Source organism: Phyllostomus discolor, chromosome 12, assembly GCF_004126475.2.
Source record: "Phyllostomus discolor isolate MPI-MPIP mPhyDis1 chromosome 12, mPhyDis1.pri.v3, whole genome shotgun sequence".
Classification (NCBI taxonomy): domain Eukaryota; kingdom Metazoa; phylum Chordata; class Mammalia; order Chiroptera; family Phyllostomidae; genus Phyllostomus; species Phyllostomus discolor.
The window spans coordinates 27,302,232-27,326,866 of NC_040914.2; the positions used below are offsets into that span (position 1 = coordinate 27,302,232).

The 24,635-nt window shown below is 48.4% G+C and overlaps 3 protein-coding genes and 1 pseudogene across 4 annotated transcripts in view; 3 read left to right on the top strand and 1 right to left on the bottom strand.

Annotated features, from left to right (window-relative positions):
• LOC114510749 (patr class I histocompatibility antigen, A-2 alpha chain-like) overlaps positions 1 to 24,635 on the top strand; it is a 512,772-nt gene that overhangs the window by 395,578 nt on the left and 92,559 nt on the right. The window lies entirely within an intron of this gene.
• LOC114510766 (HLA class I histocompatibility antigen, alpha chain F-like) lies at positions 3,769 to 23,783 on the top strand. The gene is made up of 6 exons (XM_036012752.1): positions 3,769 to 4,087; positions 4,406 to 4,678; positions 5,189 to 5,464; positions 5,562 to 5,666; positions 6,093 to 6,190; positions 23,702 to 23,783. The coding sequence occupies exons 1-5, from the start codon at positions 3,769 to 3,771 to the stop codon at positions 6,188 to 6,190; spliced, it is 1,071 nt and encodes a 356-aa protein (XP_035868645.1). The 3' UTR covers positions 23,702 to 23,783.
• LOC114510767 lies at positions 8,113 to 10,033 on the bottom strand (annotated as a pseudogene).
• LOC114510835 (patr class I histocompatibility antigen, A-126 alpha chain-like) lies at positions 21,027 to 24,467 on the top strand. 2 transcript variants are annotated; one of them, XM_028529311.2, is made up of 8 exons: positions 21,027 to 21,119; positions 21,345 to 21,626; positions 21,893 to 22,168; positions 22,698 to 22,973; positions 23,071 to 23,175; positions 23,603 to 23,635; positions 23,747 to 23,794; positions 23,956 to 24,467. In XM_028529311.2, exons 1-8 carry the CDS (start codon positions 21,056 to 21,058, stop codon positions 23,958 to 23,960), a joined length of 1,089 nt encoding a protein of 362 aa, XP_028385112.1. In that variant the 5' UTR covers positions 21,027 to 21,055; the 3' UTR covers positions 23,961 to 24,467. The 2 variants fall into 2 exon arrangements, with proteins under 2 accessions (XP_028385112.1, XP_035869241.1); XM_036013348.1 differs by lacking the exon at positions 23,956 to 24,467 and having other exon boundaries at positions 23,747 to 23,938.

Below are 24,635 nucleotides of genomic sequence, written 5' to 3' on the forward strand. Positions count from 1 at the left end.
CCCCTTGGTCTGCAACACCCTTCTCTTTGAAGTAATCAGCAGCATTCTTTCCTCATTATCTGTAAAAGGCAGTCAGTCCCCTGCAGTGAACCTGTGCATAGTGAATGAGCACTACCCTCCATGTAATGTACCCAGAAAAACAATAAAAGGTTGTCCAGGCAGGGACCAAGCCCTCTGGCCCTCTTGCCCTCTCTCTCTCTCTCAGAGAGTGGCCATGCTGTCCCTTTGTTTCCACAGGACTTCTGTTGTCTGTGTGCATTTTTTCATGAGCAGCCACAACATACACGGATCCTGTGGGCCAGGATCCACCACAGAAAATGACACCACACTGCATTTTGTCTAAACACAGACAAACACAAGGCACAGAGCACTCACAAAAATACCAGCCACCTGTAGTTAGCAACTGTCACTTTGGACATGTAGGCACAGAACAATCCCTTGCTCCAGAATGTTCCACTGAAAAGAACTGAGCTTCATATTGTCTGGGCCTCAAGTCACAGCACTAGACCCATGAAAAATGAAGGGACTGATATGATGTCTCTAACAGATGGCATCACATTTCTGTCTGGGACATGAGTACATATCAAGCTGCTGTATAACAAACAAAAGGAGGTTCCTGTGGGCCTGGTGCCTTCAGACACAAACTGTACTCAGTTCCAACAGGACACACACGTCCCCCATCTCCTTTCCCAGACTGAGGACACTCTCTGAAATCCCATTTTCAGGGGGTGAGCTTTCTTCTAGAGCAACCGAGCCAACATATGGAAGCTACCTAAGTCTCCATCAAGAGATGATATGATTTTAAAAAGTGGTGTATTTGTACAACAAAATCTGACTGAGCCACACACACACACACACACAAAGAATGACATCTCTCCATGGGCAACAGCATGGATGGAGGGCACAGTGCTGAGTGAAACAGGTGAGACAGAGAAGCACAAATGCCAGGTGACTGAGCCTGCACAGGGAATCTAAAACATACTGTAATCAAGCAGAACAAAAACAGACACATAGACACAGGGAACAGACTGATGGTTGCCAGATGGGAGGGGCTTAGTGGGCTGGGTGGAAAGGTGAAGGGATTAAGAAGGACACATTGTTACAGAACAGTCATGGGGATGTAAAGTGCAGCACAGGGAATACAGTCGTTAATATTATAATAACTACAAATGGTGCAAGATGGGTACTGGATTTATCAGAGTGATTGGTTTGGAATTTATATAAATGTCTACTCACAGAGTTGTACACCTGAAACTAATATAATAGTATACATCAACTGTCATTTAAAATTTTAAAAATTAAAATAATTGTATCTTGAATTCAGTATATTAATGGATGAATTCTTAACTGTCCTTAATGAAAATGGAGAATTACAAAAATACCATGTCTCTTATGATGGCCAGGAAAGTGCACAAACACACTTCTGCTACATTCATTCCCAAGTACCATGAGCCCAGGAAAGTCACCTATGATGGCTGAGTCAGCCTCTTCCTTGTGGAACAGCAAGTTCAATTAAGAGAATGAGAGACACAGAACCTGTGATGACTGAGGTGTGGTGAACTGGCAAACACTCTCTCAAATGAACATGAGCTTCTCCCTCAAGGAGAGTCAATGGGCAGTTGACACCTGACAGCACTTGTTGTCTGGATGGAATGGAAGCTCTCAGAGGAAAACTAGGGTTCTGGCAAACGTGTGTCTCACCTCGGCAGCCAGACAGCTTCCCAGAGCTGACAACCATTTCCAGTGGGGTCTGTGGTAACATTAACAAATGTGATTTTTGATGATGTGTCATTAAATGCGTCAACACTGGGAGATCTGTATCACTTAGTGAAATAATTCGGTAATTGTAAATAATTCTGCATCAGTACAAGAGCCACTGAAGTAAGGTAACAGAATAGGAAGTACTCAATGGATTTTTTTCAGGTTCCACTCTGCAGAGAGTTTTTCAGGAACTACTACTCATGTGGCTTTACTGTATGATCCAAAATGAATATCCACACTTATCTGAAAAGGTTATTTTTCAAATTTTATTTTAGTTGTTGTTCAAGTACAATTTTCTATCTTTTACTTCCATCCCAGCTCACCCTCCCAGCCCTCCCCTCATCCCTCCCATTCCCCTCCCCTAGTTTTTGTCCATGTGTCCTTTATATTTGTTCCTTAAACCCTTCCCCTTTTCCCCTGAAATTCTCTCTCCTCTCCCCTCTGCTCACTGTCAGCCTGTTCTCTATTTCAGTGTCTTTGGTTATATTTTGCTTGTTTCTTTGTTGGGTCATTCAGCAAAACAGTGGGATACAAAGTCAATATCCAGAAATCAAAGGCATTTTTTTATACCAACCATGAAAGAGCAGAAGCAGAAATCAAGAAAACATCCCATTTGATATAGCAAAAAGAAAAACAAAATACCTGGGAATAAACCTAACCAAGGAGGTAAAAGACCTATACTCAGAAAACTACACAACACTGAAGAAAGAAATCAGGGAACAAACAAACAAATGGAAACATATACCGTGTTCATGGATCGGAAAAACTAACATCATCAAAATGTCCATACTACCCAAAGCAATTTACACATTCAATACAATACCTATTAAAGTACCAATGACGTATTCCACAGACATAGAACAAACACTTCAAGAATTTATATGGAACCATAAACAATCCCGAATAGCTGCTGCGATTTAGAGAAAGAATAGTAAAGTAGGAGGGATCACAATACCTGATACCAAACTGTATTATAAGGCCACTGTAATGAAAAGGTTATTAAAAATGCTCCTCCTACAAATTCATGTGAGGCTGTATATTTCTTCATATAGTGCCACCAAAGTAACAAATTAAACGCAGAAGCAAATATGAAAATCCAGTGGTCTTCTGATCATATAGACAAGAACTGACACTTGCAAAAACGTAAAATGTAAGCGATTCACTTTTCTCACTACCTTGTGTATTTGGGGAATAGTTGTTTTTCATAAAAACATAGATTCTTTTATCATGTCATAGGTTAGTAAGGTTTTCTTAAATGAATTTTTCAAACTGTTTTCTTCATCCTATGGTAAATATTGATAAGTATAACCCACACAAACAAAATCGTTTTGGGAGTTCTCCCTATTTTGCAAGACTATGTAGGTGTTCTAAATTCAAAATATTTGAATAAAACAGACTATAGGTCAGGACTCCGGGAGACAGTGCGACAGAGAGTCCTCCATGCAGGAGGAGGGGTCCAGGCAAAGTCCCGGGTCTCCAGGTCTGGCTCTCAGGGTATCAGCCTGGGACCTAGTTGGTCGAGTCTGGGATGCCTATGCTTAGTGCTGGGAAATCCACTTCTCTCCGGATTTCCCTTCTGCCTCTTTCAACCTACGTAGGTCCTGCATCCTGGATACACATGACGGTACAGCACTTCTCATTTCCATTGGATGGCCAAATCTGGAGCAGCCAATCAACATCACCGTGGTCCCGAGTATAAAGTCCTCCCCGAAAACCGGAACTCAATTCTTCCCAGATGCCGAGGGCACATCATGGGACACAGATCTCTGCTCCTACTGCTCTCAGGGGCCCTAGCCCTGACCGATACCTGGGTAGGTGAGTGCGGGTTCGGGAGGGAATCACCTCTGCGAGGTAGAAGCCAGGGGATCCGCGGGGGCACAGGACCCAGGGACAGCAGGTCTCCAGCGCCCTGCACCCAGATTCCGGATCACTGACTCCCGCCCCTCCTCTGGATCACCGCCCCCTTTTCTCTCCCCCACGCCCCATGACCCTTTAGCCCGACCGCCTATGACCCAGGACTTGTGTCCTACTCCCTCCCTAGGCCCTCACAGCCTGAGAATATTCGGCACCGCCCTGTCCGGACCTGGCGGGGGAAAGTCCCGGCACATTGTCGTAGCTTACGTGGACCACTCGGAAATCGCTCGGTTCGACAGCGACGCCCCGAAGCCGAGGCTGGAGCCGCGGGTGCCATGGATGGAGCAGCCGTGGGTGGAGCAGGAGCATCCACATTTTTGGGAAGAGAAGACGCGGGTCATCAAAAACTACGAAAAGATGTATGGAGGGAACGTGAACAACCTGCGCGCCTACTACAACCAGAGCGAGGACGGTGAGTCACACGCTACCGGGACCTGGGCACGACCCCCATCCCCACGAACTTGCCAGGGTCACCTCCAGACTCTGAGTCCAGGATTCACCCCGAGGTTACTCATTTTCAGTTTAGGTTTCATCACCGCGGGTCGGGTCCGGACTGGTAGGCTCTGGGGCAGACTGTCGTCCGAGTAGGAGTAACTGGAGACAACTGACCTCTGATGGGGGGGGGGGGGGGGCACCCTGAGTCTCAGAGTCTCAGGGTCACCCCGAGGTTCTGGCCAGGTGTGGGCGGTGCAGGGGTATGTGGAAGGGGTTGACCTCGGAGCTGGGTCAGGGTCTCACACCTTCCAGGAAATGAGGGGCTGCGTCCTGGGGTCAGATGGTCGCTTGCTCCGCGGGTTCAGTCAGTTCGCCTACGATGGCACCGACTACCTCGCCCTGAATGAGGACCTGCGCTCCTGGACGGTAACCGACACAGCCTCCCGGATCACCTCGCAAAAGTTGGTGCAGGTCCCTGATCTGGACTGGAGGGGGGAACTGGAGGACAAGTGCGTGCACTTGCTCAGCCTGTTCCTGGAGAAGGGGAAGGAGATGCTGCTCAGAGCAGGTACCAAGGCGCTGGCCTCCCTGAGGAGGGGATCTGTGGGCTGGGGCGGCTTCCTACAAGGAGAGGAGAAAAACGGAACAGTGTCAGAATGTCCCCTCCTCCTCAGGAAAGGGAAGGATCCCCCAGGTCTCCTTATTCTGTGCCTTACTGCGAGCCTAGCTTTCTCTAAAGGACAATAAGGGACCCAGACTCTCCCTGAAACACCCCACAGTTGTTCCCTCACCTGGTGCACCAGGACGCTCCCCCTGGTTCTGGGGCTGAGACCTTCTCTGGAGGCCTGACTCTGGCTTTTCTGAGTCATTCAGCCTCCACCTGAGTCTGTGTCTCCCCTTAGAGACCTGGACACTCATATCCTGCCTTCTCTGCATATGTAGATGCCCCTGTCCAGCCTAGTGTCTGGGTGGTGGGCTCCCTTCCCCACCCCGTGTCCACTCTCAGGGTGGTCACATGAGCACTGCTGGAGTATCCCATGACCATGCAAAGTTCTGAACTTTCTCACCCTCCCCTCAGATCCTCCAAAGACACACGTGACCCACCACCCCATCTCTGACCATGAGGTCACCCTGAGGTGCTGGGCCCTGGGCTTCTACCCTGCGGACATCACCCTGACCTGGCAACGTGAGGGGGAGGACCTGACCCAGGACATGGAGCTTGTGGAGACCAGGCCTGCAGGGGACGGGACCTTCCAGAAGTGGGCAGCTGTGGCCGTGCCCCCTGGAGAGGAGCAGAGATATACGTGCCATGTGCAGCACCAAGGGCTGCCCGAGCCCTTGACCCTGAGATGGGGTGAGGAGGGGGTGTGTGCACAGAGCCTCTCCTCAGGGTATCCCTGAGCAGGATCAGGACTCAGGCCTGAGGTTGGCCTCTCACTTTCCCCTCACAGACCCTGCTTCTCAGACCACTATCACCATTGTGGGCATCCCTGCTGTCCTGGGTCTCCTTGGAGCTGTGGTCACTGGAGCAGTGCTGTGGAGGAGGAAGTGCTCAGGTGGGCAAGGGGTGAGGATGAGTTCCCTGTCCCCTGGGGGTCAAGCCCAGGTGGAAGTGTGCTCTGCCTCCTTAATGGGCTTCATGACCCCACACGAGTGCTCGTCCATCTGGGGCCTATTACCTAACACTGACTCTTTAGTGAGGCCTGTGGGAAAGTGAGGGACACATTTATTACCTGATGATTCTAGTGATGTGGACTAATCCCAGCTGTCACAGGTCAGAGGGGAAGGTCCCTGCTGAGGACACACATTCAGACGGTGGTTGGTGCAGTCCAGGCACACATACTGTCCCTGTGTTTCCTGATCCTACCTTGTTGTTCAATTATAGTTCTGGAACCTTCCTTGTGCTTCACGAGTGGGGCTCCTTTAGAGGCACGGGACCCAGACTTCCCCCTGACTTCTCACAGTAGGTTTTTTCCCCACAGGCAGAGGCAGGGAGAGCTACACTCAGGCTGCCTGTAAGTCTGGGTGTTGGGGAGGTGACATCTGGGACCCTTGGGAGAGTGTGGGCTGGAGTCTGTGAGTGGGCTCCCTGACCCTGTAACTCTGCTGTTGTGTCTTACCCAGGCAGCCACAGTGCCCAGGGTGTTGTTGTGTCTCTTGGAGCTCCTGATGGTGAGACTGTGAGGGCAGGAAGTGGGGGGCATTTGTCCAGATTTTTGTGTCCCAGTGTGGGACACAGCTGGGTTTGGGGGATTCTCAGGGTGGGACATTTGAACCTTTGGGGGATGTGGGAGAATGTGACACTTCTGAGACTGACCTGAATTTCTTCATGACAACTCTCTTTCCCAGTGTGACAGAGCTGCCTTGTCCAGGACTTGGTACTAAATAGTCATTTCAGCCTCCCCTTGGGACTTTAAGGGTCCCTGACTGCTGTTTCTGCAACTGGCATCAGAATGTGTCTTATCAGCATCAGTGAGGAGCTGGTCACCAGGCCACCCTCCTCACAGGGACCCGTGTCCTCTCCCCTGAGGACTGTCCTGTCCCAGCGAAGTTGGGGTAAGGCCATCCCCATCTTGGTCATTTTTCATCTGGGTCATCTTAGTTGTTCCTTTGTCCTTGCTGCTTCAGGACAGCCTTGTCCCACCAGAAACTTGTTCCAGAGGGATGTGAGTGTCACCTGGGCCTGGTGATGACACCAGGACTGTGCTCAGTGGGGCTTCCTGTGGCTGAATCAGCCTGCGTTCCGGCTGGGTCTGGCCCTCAGCCCCTTTCTTTTGGGTGTTTGTTGTTTCTTTGTTTTTATAGATATTGTACCTACCCTTGTTTTTTTAAATTAAATTATTGGGGTGTTTTTAATTAAATGATTATGATGTATTTTTTTATTAAGTTTGTTGTGGTTGGAGCATCATCCCAATATGCCAAGGTCACAGGGTTGATCCCAGGTCAGAGGCCCTGCAAAAGTCAACCAGTGAATGTAGGAATGAGTCGGACCACCACGCAATTTCTTTCTCTGTCTTTCCCCCTCACCCCATCTCCTTGTGTCTCTCTCTAAACTTAATCACTAAATTGATAAGAAAGAAAGAAAGAAAGAAAGAAAGAAAGAAAGAAAGAAAGAAAGAAAGAGAGAGAGAGAGAGAAAGAAAGAAAAAGAAATTGTAGCCCTGGCTGGTGTGGTTCAGTGGATTGAGCACTGGCCTGTGAACCAAAGGGTTGCCTGCAGGATTCCCAGTCAGGGCACATGCCTGGGTTGTGGGCCAGGTCCCCAGTAGGGGGTGAGGGAGAGTCAACCTCATATTGATGCTTCTCTCCCTCTTTCTCCCTCCCCTACCCTCTGTTTAAAAATAAATACATTTAATTTTTTAAAAAATATTGTAGCTCCCCAAATGGGTGATAGGAGATGGGACCCTGGCAGGTGCTCAGACCAGGAGGGTGGGGCTTTGGTGAGCAGGCTGAGAGTCTTACAGCAGGGTTGCAGAGAGAGCCCTGGCCCTTTCTGCACGGGAGGTCTCCTTCCCCACCCTGACTGTGTCCCCCAGTCCAGGGCCCCTTCCCACCCCCATGTTCCTCCGCACAGGACAAGCTCAGCTGCTGAGACCATCTCTTCCTTCTCAGAGGTGAGAACGCCGGCCTGGAGCCTGTGCTCACCTGTGCGGAGTTACACACTGTGCGCCTTGGCGTCCGAGTGTGTCCCTGCTGTGGCCAGGGCATGGGGGTCATGCTGAGCACAGCGCTGATAAGTCCCAGACACGAGGGGACGGCGGACTATAACAGTGTTGCAGGACAGCAGGACTGTGTCCAGGGTCCCCTGTATCCCTTTTCTCCAGAAATCGCTGACACCCTAGTGTCTGAGCCAAGAGGAGTGGCCTGCCTTCTGGTCTCTGCACTGGGGGCGGGACTATAAGGCGAGTTCCCAGGACACCCAGGCTTCATCTGGGGCCCCATCGGGCTGTGATGCTGTCCCCAAGTGTGACCATCTTTGCAGGGCGGTGTTCATGAAGCCCCTCACCCACCAAGTCGATCTCTGTGCCCCACAGAAGTTTTGGCAGCCGGGGTGGCCACCGAGCCAGCCTCAGTGGACTCTTTGTCCCCCTCCCTCTCCACCACTCCGAGGGAGGCGCCCGGGCCTCTTCTGGGGGAGGGGCGGTGAAGAGGTTGCAGGATCTGCACGCCAGAGATGACCTCCGGAGGGGTGATCGAAGCCAGCAGGGCTGTGGAAAGGGGGTAGGCGGGTCTGTGGGGCTCACTGGGGCCAGAGGCAAAGGTTCCACACAGAAAGGTGCAGGTAAGTGCCCCCCACAGGAGAGATGGAGTAACTGATGTGTGTCGTTCGAGTCTGGGATAGGGCAAGTGAGAGCGGGGTGTCAGCGGGGCTGGGGGGAAGCATGGCTGTGGGATGTTTCAGCTCCAAGCAGGTATTAAAGCCTCCACTCTTCTGCTTTTGCCCCCTGTCGCCTTGTGAGAGAGCTCATTGTACCTTTGGGCACTTTCACTGCATTTCCCTCTAACATCAAGAGCACGTGCACAGCATACCTATCATGTATCTGTAACTGTTCATTGTTTGATTCGTTCTGGAGCAAAGAGGCTGCATTTATGGAAGCCTCTGCCTGGTACGGATCATTGTCCTGCAGACCTAGCTGAGCCGTCTGCACGGACATCTCCAGGTATCAGTCCACACTGTACTGTGTTGGTCCTGTTCACAAAGAAATAATCGCCAGCACTCAGGCTGCCTTTCTCTAGTCTTCCTCCTCTTCTCAGGATGCCAGATGCTGTCTCATGGAAGCAGCCTGCTCCTCAAGGGACATGATGCCTTGCTGGATCCTTTCCCAGGTGAAATGATAGGTTCCTTTGGCTGTGCTATCAGGCAAGCTAGAAAGGTGTGTGCAGAAATCTGTCAGCAACTGTGGAGAGATCAGGAGGCTGACATTCTCATTTACCACGGCTTCCACAAGAGCTTCCAAGCTTCTAGTTGTTCTGCTCCAGGTAACTGAATGCCTTTTTACAGTATGTCTGATGCGTGATCAACGGCCGGCAGTGATCACGCAATGCTGCGGATGGCTCATCGAAACACAAGAAATGAATATACACAGAAACAGGCAATTTTCTGTGGAGAAGTAGGGACTGAGTAGCCACTCTCCCAAGTGAAAAAATGCCCCCCCCCCCCCCACAAGCAGGGTTTTATTCTTGAATACCAATACAGTTTGCAAATTACAAGTAGTTAGGTTTTGAAAGGTGTTGGCAGATTTCCTACTGGGATCCTAAGCCAGAGATTTGGGGGTTTTATCATTTAAAAAGACTACAGGACTTAAAGCTTAGTTCTGTTTCCTGCCTGGGTCTTCATATTCTAATTAAAGAGCATCCTCCAGCAAGCAGATTTCACAGGGTCTTTCATATTCTATGTCTCTAGGCCTGATTACCCTGGGAGTCCACTGTTTCTGGTCTAAACTGTACCACCCCTGTTACTTCCAACTGGCCTGAGTTGGGCAGAGGAGACAAAGGCAGCTGGGAGACTTGGATTTCTCAAGGACTCAGGCATTGGCAAAGCGGAGGGTCCAGGGGTTGATGTCGATCACCCCGTTATCGCCAAAGCCCCGCAAATCTCGTCCCTGTCATTCCTTCGTGAACGCGTTTGTCTTGGATTCATTCTCTATCCAAGAGAATTGTTACCCGTCATTGACTGCCATTCAAGCATGAAAAGGAATGAGGCATATGAACAGGCAGTGTTCATGCCAGGAAAATAATTTTGTCTCTTTAGCGTCTCCTGCTTCAGAGGCCTCTTACTCAGCCATAGTTATAGGTAGTTACAGATTCCTGAGATCAGGCAGGGTGGTCCCCAACATATGTCACCATATTTGCAAGCCAGAACTTTGTGAGAGGTGCTCAAATGCAAGAGCTGAGCCAAAATGTGGCCCACAGTTGCCACCATCTTTGTTGTCCACACTCAGGTTTTAATATAAGTGTTGCAATCATGTGGTCATTTCCTGTGCCACGTTCATTGTCCTCACAGTCTGGTCCAGCATCTCCATGGTGCTTCACCTGCACAGACACCACCAGAGGCTGCAGCACATTCACACCCTCACAGCCTCCACCAATGTCCTCCAGAGACCAGAGACACCCACACCATCCTGATGCTGGTGGTCACCTGTGTCACCTTCTACACGCTGAATTCCATTTCTGCTTTTTACGTCATTGTGTGAGTGGGCCCTCATTTTCAGTGGGTGCAGACCTCCCCTAGTTGGCTTCCTGTTCTGCTCTTCGCCCCTCACTGAGGATGCTCAGGGATCCTTGAGCTCCTGGGGTCATGAGCTGTTGGCAGTGACTCTTGACAACCTAATCTGTGGATGTTAGTGTTTATAATATTCTTAATTACACTGTTTAGTGATCCCTCACTGAATGCCAGAGTTGTATATAATATCCACCATGAACTTTATTTTTAAGTTAAAATAGAATTGACACACAACCTCATGTAAGTGTAAGGTGCCCAGTGTGTTTATCTGATGTTCTTACATTCAGTCATGTGCCACCTAACGGTGGTGATCCACCCTGAGAAACGTGTGGTTGTGTGATGCTGTGGTTGTTTGAACAGCACAGAGGCACTCACGCCTGGGTGGTGTCCCTACTGCTCACCTGGACTGCAGGGCTCAGCCTGTTGCTCCTGGGCTGCAAGCCTGCACAGCAGGTTACTGAACAAAGCAGCAAGAGATTAAATCAACACAGGAGAAAATGATGCCCTTGAGAAACCCACTAAACACATGTATGAGGCTACTACAGCCATAACAAAACTACCGTTCTATTGCAGCCTTAGAAAAATTGTCACCAAAGGCAATGTTAATTGATTTTAGAGAGTGTGTGTGTGTGTGTGTGTGTGTGACAGAGAGGGAGAGAGAGAGAGTCATTGATCAGTTGCCTGCCATATGCGCTCTGACCAGGGATTGAATCCACAACATTTTGGTACTTGTGATGACCCTCTAACCAACTGAACCACCTGGACAAGGCAGGCATAAATTCTCTGGTGGGTTGTCTGATTAGAATTTTGATTAATTTTTCTTGAGTTTATTGGGTTTTTTTTTATTGTTGACTTGAGGCTTCTTACATATATTCTGAGAGAATTGAATTGCAAACATTTTCTCTCAGTCTGTGGCCTGAGCTCTTTTCATGGACATAACAGCAACATTAATGTACAGGTAGGTTTTCCTAGGAGGAGGAATCAGAAGTGACTCACTGTGAAGGTTTCCTGGGAGAGGACTTAGGTGACTGAGGGAGCAGGGGAACAATATGGCTCATTTATTTTATGTATTCCCGATTGTTGAAACCTCTTGTATGTGCATGAATAATGTTTTTCAAAAAACAAGTTACATAAAACCCCTACACTTATAAAACTCCTGACAGACCATCCTCACATCACAATTTAAGATTCACACTCTGATCCTCTTCTCTATGACCAACCACTTGCCTTAGAAATTCCAGTCCTGACAAATTTGGCTGGACTCTAAGGACAAATCTTCCCACTGAAATGAGCTCAAAATTCCATGTATACTACAAAAACCAACTTCTTAAAAGCAACAGAGAGCTGATGAGACACAAATGACCACACCCCAGAAGAAAGGAAAGACCCAGCTTGGCCTCCACAGAGGGCAGCACCCTGAGTGAGGAGTGGGGGAAGGTGTGCAAGTTCATTGTCCAGAGTCCAGACATGGAGCCCAGCACTGTCTGCCCTGAGCTGAGCTCTTGCCTTTCCTCCCTGTCTGTCTTCCCTTCTATACTTGTAAACAAAGCTTTTTAAATTAATTATAAACAGATAATATGCAATTTATATGATGAATGTATATTCACTATAAAAATTATAAAATGTTAAAAAGCTATAAATAACAAATATTACTAAACTAAATAGGTCCATTCACCTGTGCACATTAAAACCCAATCAAATGCAAACAGGAGTCTGCAACAAAGAAAGTGTAGGTTTCCCCTGGCTGGTGTGGCTCAGTTGGTTGGAGCATCATCCCTTAACTGAAAGGTTGCAAGTAGATTCCTGGTCAGGGCACACACCTCATTTGTGCATAAGATTCCCAATCCCGGTGCCTATGGAAGGAAATCAATCGATGTTTCCCTCTCACATCAATGTTTTTTCTTTTTACGTCTCTCTATAAGCAATGAAAAGATAATGTCCTCAGGTGAGCATAAAATAAAAAGGAAAAGAAATAAAAAGAAAGTAAAGGTTTATTTAAGGATCTGGCACCAAACCCAAGTCACAGGTGAGTTGTTGCTCTAAGACCTGGCTCCCTGATGGCTTCTAGGGGATGGCCTGCATAGGGGACTGAGGGACTTAATTTAAAGGTCTCCATTGATTGGTCAGCACTAGGGTAGGGGGTGGTTGGTCATTGCATGTGGTCCTAATTCAGCCATGGGGCCGTTCTGTCAGGTTTCACAGGTTCATTCCACTGCTCTCCCCAGAGTCTAAATCTTCATGAGTGCGTATTTGAACACATCAGATCTCCAACCACTTTCCTCTCTGCAGACACCTGTCCACAGCCCTTGGTCCTGCCACAGGGTGACAGGGTCCCTGCACACCTGGAGCCGGGCACACACCCTGGATGTCCTTCCCTTCACTTTGGGCAGCCCAGGCCTGTCTTGTTTTACCTCCCCTGTCACCTGGATCCCACATGTTCCTCCCTTTTAGTTTACTTCCTCATTTTCCCAATATGTCTGGTAGAATTTTCCAAAGAGAATGAGAAAAGTTAACCATTAAAGTTTTAAACATATGAGGAAACTGCAGGCTATCCTAGCCCTTATTCACATCTTGACTTGATATAGAACTCTGTGTTGGAAATAATTTTTTTCTTCAGTAATTGGAAGGCATGGTAACCACATCTTCTAGTCTCCAGGCCCATATTTGCTGCCTCTTAAGTTTTCATTGTGCTTCTCGTCCCTAAGCAGAGAATACATAGCTTCAATCAACATGGTTGGAGGAAAATAAAGAAGAGAGGCCCAATTACTGCAATTTTACCAGATAAACCAAAGACAGATGATGTCAGGGTATCAACTAAGAAACAAGAACAACAACAACAAAAGCCCCACTACAACCAGACAGACCTAAGAAAGAAGTAAAACAGTGGAGCTGACCAGAGGATAATCCCCAAACCCCCAAGTGCCCATTTTGATGCAACAGCTTATTAAAAACAACCTGAAAGGTGATGAATATTCTGCTGGAACCCTCTCCTAAGATTCTCAACCTTAGAAGAGAGATAAATACCCTCCAGACAGAGACCTGGGGCAGCTCACTGTAGAGCTCATCCACTGCCCCATTTCAGACATGAACTTCTTTCTGTCCTTGGAATTATCATCCATGAGAGCAGTGGGAGCAGCAGCTTATCTCAGGCTTATCCCCCATCCTGACTTTAAGGTCCCTTTTTCCCTGACTCTCTAGTGAGCTGACTACAGCCCCACCTTTGCTCACTTCTGTCTCTGGGAGTTTTACTTCCCAGTGAGCTGACTGCAGCCCAGCCTTGGCTCACTCCTTTCCTGTAACATTTCCAGGAACCAGAGAAGCCTCACCCAGGCTCTCTACAGTGACTTCTTCTACCCTAAGTCCTTCCTTAGTGTCACTGTTTCCACCTTTAATAAACATGCTTTCAAAATCCCCTGGACTTGGGCTGTGAAATCTTATCCAGAAGTCAAGCACCCACATGCCACTCAGAACACACACCACATACCACAGGCTGGCCTAAGACAGAACTGCTCAGGCCCAGGCCTGCTGGTGACAAGAGCCACTCAGGGACCTAGTGAAAGTGAGTTATCAAGGCTCCCAGAGAAAAACTGCCTGTGTTCACCCCAGTCCCACCACCACAAACCTCTCTGAGTCTTTTTGCCCCTGTCCCTCACAAGCATCCTATATCCAGTGCCTCTTGAGACTGCTCTGAAGATTACACTTGACCCTCTGGTACATCCCATGGTATCACTGCCTGAGACATGTTAACCCATCCTCTGTCCATAGTTACTATCATTCTGTTGATTGGAGCATTTGGAGACATTCCATCCTTTTGCTTTTATAAAACCACAATACAAGAAACATCGCTGGTTTTATATATATATATTCATTATCATATATATATAGTCATTATCTTCTTAGATAAATATTTAAAAAGGAATTTCTGTGTCAAATGTAAACACATTTAAATTGCTGAGACCTTTTACAAAAGCATCCTTCAGGAGTTTTGTCCCCATTTTCAACCCCTTCAACCTGGATGTGTTCACAACAGAATGTGTTCCCCACCCTCTGCCTGAAACGCTCACCATTCTCTCTCATCTTTGTCAAAGTTCTAGATTTTAATTTTCATGCCTGTTTCTCTTATTCTATATTCTCATTTTTGTTTACATATATTCATTACAAATATAATTATTTAACATTTGCATTTCTTTTTTTCTAAATGTTTCTTGAAAGCCTTTTTTTTGGCTGAGTTATAAATACTTTTAAATATTGAATTTAAGAAGGAAGGAAAAGCAGACCCAATATCGGAACCTATGTGGCCTTTAGAGTGAGACACACTGATGCCTGAAGCTGGCCTGGTGCTCACTGCTGGGCCTGGGTAATCTCTTGTTTGACATATGTGGTCTCACAAAACATCAGCATCAGGCAAGGACATCCTAAGACCATGGCAAAGTATAAGAAAACTGTAGAGAACCGCTTCGTATGGTGTGGAAATGTAACTGAGCCCTCACTTGGAAAACCAGTGGGGAGCAAGTGGCATGCAGGACCACGCACATGCAGAGGTTTTTCCATGGGGAATCAGGCCTGCATTGTACCCAGATTGCCATGAGACTTGCTTTTGCTAAAACTCTCTCACCCTAAATGGAGGCAGGAAGGGCTTACTGCAACTTCCTAAAATCTGAGCTAAACCTCCCAAGGATGGAGTTTTAACAATTCAACCACTTTTCCCCTTGGTCTGCAACATCCTTCTCTTTGAAGTAATCAGCAGCATTCTTTCCTCATTATCTGTAAAAGGCAGTCAGTCCCCTGTAGTGAACCTGTGCATAGTGAATGAGGACTACCCTCCATGTAATGTACCCAGAAAAACAATAAAAGGTTGTCCAGGCAGGGACCAAGCCCTCTGGCCCTCTTGCCCTCTCTCTCAGAGAGTGACCATGCTGTCCCTTTGTCTCCACAGGACTTCTGTTGTCTGTGTGCATTTTTTCATGAGCAGCCACAACATACACGGATCCTGCGGGCCAGGATCCACCGCAGAAAATGACATCACACTGCATTTTGTCTAAACACAGACAAACGCAAGGCACAGAGCACTCACAAAAACACAAGCCACCTGTAGTTAACAACTGTCATTTTGGATGTGCAGACACAGAACAATCCCTTGTTCCAGAATGTTCCATTGAAAACAACTGCACTTGATATTGTCTGGGCCTCAAATCAGAGCACTTGACCCATGAAAATTGAAGGGACTGATATGATGTCTCTGACAGATGGCATCACATTTCTGTCTGGGACGTGAGTACATATAAATTTGCTGTATCATAACCAAACTAGGTTACCTGTGGGCCTGGTGCCTTCAGGCCCAAACTGTGCTCAGTTCAAACAGGAAACACCTGTCCCCCCATCTCCTTTCCCAGACTGAGGACACTCTCTGAAATCTTATTTCCAGGGGGTGAGCTTTCTTCTAGAAGAACCCAGGGAAATACTTTCAGCAGAGTGTGGGGAGGCAGGGATCCCACCTCAGGGAGAGGGGTTCTAGGAAGGGAGGAGGGTGCAAAACATTGGGAGACTCCCCTGGTTTATCCAGAACAACCATTTTCCAAATGCGTTCTGTGAAACCCTTGAGGTTTCTAAGACCCTTTCATGGGATCTATGAGGCAAATCTGTTTTTGTATGATTAAGGACATCCTTGCTTTGTCACTGTGTCCACATTTGCACTGAGGTAGATTTAGCAAGAATGGAGGATGGGACACCCAACTGCTACTACAGGCATTCTTCACCACCACCTTCTCACAGACTAGAAAACAAAACCAGTGTCACTTCAAAACAACACAGACAAGGGATTGAAAAGTATTATCTTGACTAAATCATTGTCCTTAAATAAACATTTACAAATATGTTAGCTTCCCGTCAAGATGGCTGTGTAGGTAAATGTGGTATTTTTATCACCCCAGGACCACAGAAAAATCACAACTTCACTACACACAACCACCATTCAGAACCACCTGAAATTTAGCTGAACACAAGCCCTACAACAAGGGAATGAAAGAAGCCACACTGAGATTGATAGAAGGGGATAGATGCAGAGCAGGCCAATCCCACACTTGCATTTGGTTGATAAAAATTGAAAGGGGTATCTGAGTTGTGGAGGTGCCCCTGAGGAGTGAGGCATCCCAGCCCTAAATGAAGTTCCTCAGCCCAGAGTTTCTGTGCCAGGAGGTCAGTTCTCCACAACTTCTGGCTGGAAGAACTAGCAGTGATGGTGCCTGAGTGACACACAGTTCCCTCTACCTGAGTCCCAGGCAGTTCCTCTTAAAGGCCTGCACACCCACGGACTTGCTCTGAGCTCTAGTGCTGGGACAGCAGCTCAAAAGGAACCAGGAACATAGGGGGAGCAACTGGATTATCTGGCATCAGAATGAGAGCTGAGGGGCAGCTGTCTCCCAGACACAAGTATTTTAGAGAACATTGTCCTTTTCTGGGCCCTTCACTGCTCAGAGCTGGTAGGTGGGGAGCATATCTGAGTCTCCATCACCCTGGCTCACAGTCTTTGCTGCACCCTGATGATTCCCTAAACCCCACACCACCCACCTTATGGGTAACCCGTCACCCTTTCTAGTGATATTTCCATGCAAACTGCCAGTCTTGGCTCATGCTACAGATTTTCCTGAAGTGTCTCAAACAAGCAGTGCCTGGCTTAGGCATGCCCTGTACCTCCAGCTAAGTGATCCCAGGCCTGGTGCTACTGGCAGCTGACCTTGATTTGCAGCTCACCCCCCCACCTCCAGGCACCTCCAAGCCCAGCACAAGGAGCAGCCATCTGCAGATTGCTTGGTAGCTCATGCTGGTTGGCCCCAGGCTGGGCATAGGTGGTAGCTGACTGTGACCTGCACTTCCCAAGAGGACCCTTAGCCAGCACCACTGATGGACAGCTTCAGACCATGAGAAAGCATCACTCAACCACCTTCACAGAAACACACAAGTGTGTTTGGTGGCAGACTCAGCAGGCACCAGCCCCTCCACAGTGGTTGCAGCCAGTCCTCCCAGCTGATCAGCCTGGGCATAAATCCTTTCCATTGCTAACAGCAATCCTGACATAACCATATACTGCCCACAATGGCGGTGCACCAAGAGTGCCCTGGTGGGGTCACCAGGGAGGCTGTAGCACTTGGCCCTCTGGGACACCTACTGCATGGGGACACTCTACAGAGACCAGGAGATGCAGCAGCTCTATCTAACACACAGAAAGAAACACAGGAAAGCTGTCTAAATACGAAGCAAAGCATCGTGTCTCGAATGAAAGAACAGAGCAAAAACTACAGGAGAAGAACTGAACACAATGGAGACAAGCATTCTCCCATATGCAGAGTTCAAAGCACTGCTTATCAGGATGCTCAGTGAACTCAGGGGAAGAGTAGAGGGCATCAGTGTGAAGCTCACAAACAGATACGGCACATAAAAATGGAGATAGAAAACATTACAAAACATCATTAATGAAAAATTCAGTTACTGAGATGAATAACACATTATGGGGAATCAACAGTAGAGTTAATGAAGCACAGGATGAAATAAGAGTTTGAAAAGATAAGAAGCAGAAAGCACCCAATGAGAACAACAAAATGAAAAAAATACCAAAAAATGGGGATAGTATAAAGAGCCTCTGGAATAACTTCAAGCATATCCATATTTGCATCATACTGGCGCCCGAAAGAGAAGAGAGAAAAGGCAGTATCAAAAAACTATTTTTAAAAAATGATTTGGAAAATTTTTCTAACCCAATGAAAGTAGCCATACAAGTTCAGAAAGTTCAGAGTCCCAAACAAGATGAATCCATAAAGGCCACAGGAAGAATCATAATTACAATGCCAAAACTTAAAGGCAAGGAGATCATTTTAATAACACCAAGAACAACACAGTAAGTTACCTACAAGGGAGCTCTGGTAAGACTGTCAACTGATATTGTAACAGAAAGTTTTCAGGTGAAAACAGATTAGCAAAGCTTTCATTTTTTCACTGAAGGACCCACATTCATGGGCAGATACACCAGGCAAAATGAAGGGGGAGCAGGAACTCCCAGCCTCACAGGAAAGTTCCTTGGAGAGACCCACAGGATCCTAGAACATACACAAACCCACCCACCTGGGAATCAGCACCAGGAGGTCCCAGTTTGATTGTGGGAAGCAGGGGAAGTGACTGAAACTCAGCAGAGAGTGGAGCAATCACCTATGTTCCCTCTCTGATCCCGCCCCACACACAGCAGTCACAACCCAGCAACTGGGTTTCCCTGCCCTGGTGAACACCTAAAGCTCCACCCCTCATACATAACGGGCCTGAACAAACAAAAAAAAAAAAAAAAAAAAGATGGCTCAAACCAAAGAACAAATGAATGCCTCTGGGCCAATATGTTTAAGGCAACCAAGAGATAGCCAACCTATCAGATGCACAGTTCAAAGCACTGGTGATCAAGATGCTCACAGAATTGGTTGATTTTCGTCACAAATTAGATGAAAAAATGAAGGCTACACTAAGTGAAATGAAGAAAAATGCACAGGGAACCAATAGTGATGTAAAGAACACTGGGTCTCACATCAATGAAGGGGACCAGAAGGAAGAAAAAAAAACATACAATCAGAAAAGAATGAAGAAATAAGAATTCAAAAAAATGAGGAGAGGCGTAGGAACCTCCAGGACATCTTTAAACATTCCGCCATTCAAATTATAGGGGTGTCAGAAGGTGAAGAGAAAGAGCAACAAGGGGAAAACTTACCTGAAAAAATAATAAAGGTGAACTTCCCCAATCTGGAAAAGGAAATAGACTTCCAGGAAGTGCAGGAAGCTTGGAGAGTCCCAAAGAAGTTGGACCCAAGGAGAAACACACCAAGGCACATCATAATTATATTACCCAAGATTAAAATGAAGGAGAGAATCCTAGAAGCAGCAAAAGATAAGGGGACAGTCACCTACAAAGGATTTCCCATCAGACTGTCAGCTGATTTCTCAAAAGAGATCTTGCAGGCAAGAGGGGGCTGGAAAGAAGTATTCCAAGTCATGAAAGGCCAGGACCTACATCCCAGATTACTCTGTCCAGCAAAGCTCTCATTTAGAATGGAAGGGCAGATAAACCGCTTCTTAGATAAGGTTAAGTTAAAGGAGTTCATCATCACCAAGCCCTTATTATATGAAATGTTAAAGGGACTTACCTAAGAAAAAGAAGATAAAAAAATATGAACAGTAAAAAGACAGCAAACTCACAGTTATTAAAAACCACACGTAAAACAACAGGAAACTAAGCAAACAACTAGAACAGGAGCAGAACCACAGAAATAGAGATCACATGGAGGGATAGCAACAGGGGAGTGGGAGGAGGAGAGAGGGGAAAAAGGTACAGAGAATAAGTAGCATAGATGGTAGGTAGAAAATAGACAGGGGGAGGGTAAGAATAGCATGGGAAATGTAGAAGCTAAAGAACTTATGACACATGGACATGAACTAAGGGGGGAATGTGGGTGGGAGAGGGCGTGCAGGGTGGAGGGGAGTGAAGGGGGGAAATGGGACAACTGTAATAGCATAATCAATAAAATATATTAAAATAAAAAGAAAGTCAACAGGCAGTTTACACCTGACAGCACTTGTTGTCTGGATGGAATGGAAGCTCGCAGGGGAAAACCAGGGTTCTGGCAAATGTGTCTCACCACCGCAGCCAGACAGCTTCCCAGAGCTGACAACCGTTTTCAGTGGGATCTGCGGTAACGTTAACAAATATGATTTTTGATGATATGTCATTAAATGCATCAACACTGGGAGATCTCTCTCACTTAATGAAACAAGGCATTACTTTCAAATAATCCTGCATCAGTACAAGAGCCACTCAAACAACATAACAGAATAGGAAATACTCAATGAATTTGTTTCAGGTTTCACTTTGCAAAGAGCTTTTCAGGAACTACCACTTATGTGGCTTTAATGTATGATCCAAAATGAATATCCACACTTGACTGAAAAGGTTATTAAAAATGCTCCTCCTACATATTTGTGTGAGGCTTTATATTTTTTCATATACTGCCACCAAAGTAACAAATTAAACGCAGAAGCAAATATGAAAATCCAGTGGTCTTCTAATCATACAGACAAGAACTGACACTTGCAAAAACGTAAAATTGAAGAGAGTCACTCTTCTCACTATCTTGTGTATTTGGGGAATAGTTGTTTTCATAAAAAACATTATTTCTGTCAGCATGTCATAGATTAGTAAGGTTTTCTTAAATGAATTTTTCAAACATTTTTCCTTCTGTGGTAAATATTGATAGGTATAACGTACACAAACAAAATCATTTTGTGGTTCTCCCTATTTTGCAAGACTGTGTAGATGTTCTAAATTCAAAAATATTTGAATAAAACAGTCTGTGGGTCGGGACTCCGGGACACGGTGCGACAAAGAGTCCTCCATGCAGGAAGAGGGGTCTGGGCAAAATCCCGGGTTCCCAGGTCTGGCTCCCCGGGTCTCAGGCCGGGACCTAGTTGGCCCAGTCTATGGCATGGATGCTTACTCATTGTTCGGAATTTCACTTCTGTCTCTTTAAATCTACGAAGGTCCTGCACCCTGGATACACAGGACGCCACAGCAGTTTTCATTTCCATTGGGTGTCTCAAATGTAGAGCAGCCAATCAGCGTCGCCGTAGTTCCGTGTATATAGAGTCCTCGCCTACAACAGGAACTCAATTCTCCCCAGACTCTCAGGGTACACCATGGGGCACAGGTCGCTGCTCCTGCTGCTCTCCGGGGCCCTGGCCCTGACCGAGACCCGGGCGGGTGAGTGCGGGGTTGGGAGGGACTGCCTGTGCGGAGCAGGGGCGAGGGGATCTGGCGGGGGCTCAGGACCCAGGGACGGCGCGTCTCTAGCGCCCTCCACCCAGACCCTCGACCTCTGACGCCCACACCTCCTCTCAATCACTGCCCCCTTTTCCGTTCCCCGCACCCCTGACCCCTTAGCCTCACCGCCTAGGACCCAGGACGTGCGTTCTACGCCCTCCCTAGGCCCTCACAGCCTGAGAATATTCAGTACCTGCGTTTCCAGACCGGGCCGCGGAACCCGGTACATCGTCGTCGGCTACGCGGAGGACACGGAGATCGCTCGGTTCGACAGCGACGCCCCGAAGCCGAGGTTGGAGCCGCGGGTGCCGTGGCTGGAGCATCCGTGGGTGGAGCAGGAGCATCCACATTTTTGGGACGACTACACGCGGGACATCAAAAACTACGAAAACATGTATGGAGGGAACGTGAACAACCTGCGCGCCTACTACAACCAGAGTGAGGACGGTGAGTCACGCGCTACGGGGACCTGGGCAGGATCGCCTCCAGCGTCTGAGTTTGAGATTCACCCCGAGGATGCTCATTTTCAGTTCAGGTTTCATCACCGCGGGTCGGGTCCGGACTGGTCTGCTCCGGGCCAGACGGTCCTCCGTGTGGTAATAACTAGAGAGAACTGACCTCCAGTCGGGGGCACCCTGAGTCTCAGGGTCACCCCGAGGTTCTGAACAGGTGCAAGGGGTAAGTGGAAGGGGCTGACTGCAGGTCGGGGTCAGTGTCTCACACCTTCCAGGAAATGAGGGGCTGTGTCCTGGGGTCAGATGGTCGCTTGCTCCGTGGGTTCAGTCAGTTCGCCTATGATGGCAGCGACTACCTCGCCCTGAACGAGGACCTGCGCTCCTGGACTGCAACCGACATGGTCGCCCAGATCACCTGGCGCAAGGTTGTGCAAGTCGCTGATCTGGACTACTGGAGGAGGGAACTGGAGGTCACCTGTGTGCGCTGGCTCCTCCTGCTCCTGGAGAAGGAGAAGGAGAAGGTGCTCCGAGCAGGTACCAGGGCGGGGCCTCCCTGAGGAGGGGACTTGTGGGCTGGGGCGGCTTCCTACAAGGAGAGGAGGGAAATGGGGCTGGGACAGAATGTCCCTCCTGCTCAGGAGAGGGAAGAGTTCCCCAGGTGTCCTTATTCTGTGACTGACACATGGGCCCAGTTTTCCCTAAAGGACAATAAGGGACCCAGACTCTCCCTGAAACACCCCCCAGTTGTTCCCTCACATGGTGCAGCACCTAGTGCACCAGGGCACTCTCCCTGGTTCTGGGGCTGAGACCTTCTCTGGAGGCCTGACTCCGGGTTTGCTGAGTCATTCAGCCTCCACCTGAATCTGTGTCTCCCTTTAGAGACCTGGACACTAGTATCCTGCCTTCTCCCCATACTTAGGTGCCTCTGTCCAGGCTGGTGTCTGGGTGTTGCTCTCCCTTCCCCCACCCCACTGTCCTGTCCACTCTCAGGGTGGTCACATGAGAACTGCTGGAGTGTCCCATAACCATGCAAAGTTCCCGAATTTTCTCACCCCCTCCTCAGACCCTCCAAAGACACACCTGACCCACCACCCCATCTCTGACCATGAGGTCACCCTGAGGTGCTGGGCCCTGGGCTTCTACCCTGCTGACATCACCCTGATCTGGCAGCGTGATGGAGAGGACCTGACCCAGGACATGGAGCTGGTGGACACCAGGCCTGCAGGGGATGGGACCTTCCAGAAGTGGGCTGCTCTGGTTGTGCCCTCTGGAGAGGAGCAGAGATATACGTGCCATGTGCAGCACCAGGGACTGCCCGAGCCCCTGACCCTGAGATGGGGTGAGGAGGGGATGTGGGCACAGAGCCTCTCCTCAGGGTGCCCCTGAGTAGGGTCAGGACTCAGGCCTGAGGTTGGCCTCTCACTTTCCCCTCCCAGAACCCCCTCCTCAGACCACCATCGTCATCGTGGGCATCGCTGCTGCCCTGGGTCTCCTTGGAGCTGTGGTCACTGGAGCTGTGCTGTGGAGGAGGAAGTGCTCAGGTGAGCAAGGGGTGGGGCTTAGTTTCCTGTCTCCTGGGGGTCAAGCCCAGGTGGAAGTGTGCTCTGCCTCCTTAATGGGCATCATGTCCCCACATGGGTGCTTGTCCATCTGGGGCCTATTTGCTAACACTGACTCTTTAGTGAGGCTCATGGGAAAGTCTGGGACACATTTATCACCTGATGGTTCTAGTGATAGGGACTGAATATCAGCTGTGACAGGTCAGAGGGGAAGGTCCCTGCTGAGGACAGATGTCTGGAGTGGTGGTAGGTTTAATTCCCACACATGTACTTCCCTGTATTTCCTGATCCTACCCTGGGTGTTCAGTCACAGTTCTGGAACCTTCCCTGTGCTTCAGGAGTGTGGGGCTCCTTTAGGATCACAGGACTCAACCTTCCCCCTGACTTCTCACAGATTTTCTTCCCACAGGCAAAGACAGGGAGAGCTACACTCAGGCTGCCTGTAAGTTTGGGTGTTGGGGAGGTGACATCTGGGACTCTTGGGAGAGTGTGGACTGGAGTCTGTGAGGGGGGGCTCCCCCACCCCATAACTCTGCTGTTGTGTCTTCCCCAGACAGCAACAGTGCCCAGGGCTCTGATGTGTCTCTCACAGCTTCTGAAGGTGAGACCCTGAGGGCAGGAAGTAGGGGACATTTTGACTGAGGGGCACAGCTGTGTTTTGGGGATTCCCAGAGTGGGACATTCTGAGCATGAGGTGGCTGTGGGAGAACGTGACGCTTCTGACACCAACCTGAATTTGTTCATGACAACTTTCTTTCCCAGCGTGACAGAGCTGCTTTCTACGGGACTGGTGGTAACCTGCAGCCTCCCCTTGGGAGTTTAAGGGTCCCTGACTGCTGTTTCTGCCACCAACATCACAACACGTCTGCATTCTTATCAGCATCATGTGAAGGGCTGGTCACCAGGCCACCCTCCCCAGAGGTACTTGCATCCTCTTCTCTGGGGACTGACCTGTCCTAGCCGAGTTGGGGTGAAGCCATCCCCATCCTGGTCATTTCTCATCTGGATCATCTTTGTTGCTCTATTGCCTTAGCTGCTTCAGGAGAACCTTGTCCCACCAGGCCCGGGATCCCAAGGACTTGAGTGTCACCCAGGCCTTGTTGTGGCTCCAGGACTGTGCTCAGTGAGGGATTCCTGTGGGTGTGTCAGCCTGGGTTCAGGCCTGAGTCTGGTCCACAACCCCTATCTTTTGGGTATTTTTATAGCTTCTTTGTTTCTGTAAATATTATACCTATTTTTGTTTTTTAATTAAATTATTGGAGTATTTTTATTAAATGATTGGGGTGTGTTCTTATTAATAGTATTGGTGTGTCATTGGCTAATAGGATTGTATAGGTGCACATTTCTACAATACAGGATCCCTGTATTGCACTGTGTACCCACCACCCAAAGTCAAACCATCTTCCCTCACCATATATTCGGCCCCTCCTCCCCCAGCCCCC

Excerpts from the sequence above, each read along its gene's own strand:
- LOC114510766 (XM_036012752.1), top strand. The coding sequence starts at position 3,769 with ATGACCCAGGACTTGTGTCCTACTCCCTCCCTAGGCCCTCACAGCCTG. Across the intron at positions 5,465-5,561 it reads GCCCTTGACCCTGAGATGGG|ACCCTGCTTCTCAGACCACT; the intron begins GTGAGGAGGGGG and ends TTCCCCTCACAG. Across the intron at positions 5,667-6,092 it reads GTGGAGGAGGAAGTGCTCAG|GCAGAGGCAGGGAGAGCTAC; the intron begins GTGGGCAAGGGG and ends TTTTCCCCACAG.
- LOC114510835 (XM_036013348.1), top strand. The coding sequence starts at position 21,056 with ATGGGGCACAGGTCGCTGCTCCTGCTGCTCTCCGGGGCCCTGGCCCTG. Across the intron at positions 23,176-23,602 it reads GTGGAGGAGGAAGTGCTCAG|GCAAAGACAGGGAGAGCTAC; the intron begins GTGAGCAAGGGG and ends TTCTTCCCACAG. Across the intron at positions 23,636-23,746 it reads GAGCTACACTCAGGCTGCCT|ACAGCAACAGTGCCCAGGGC; the intron begins GTAAGTTTGGGT and ends TGTCTTCCCCAG.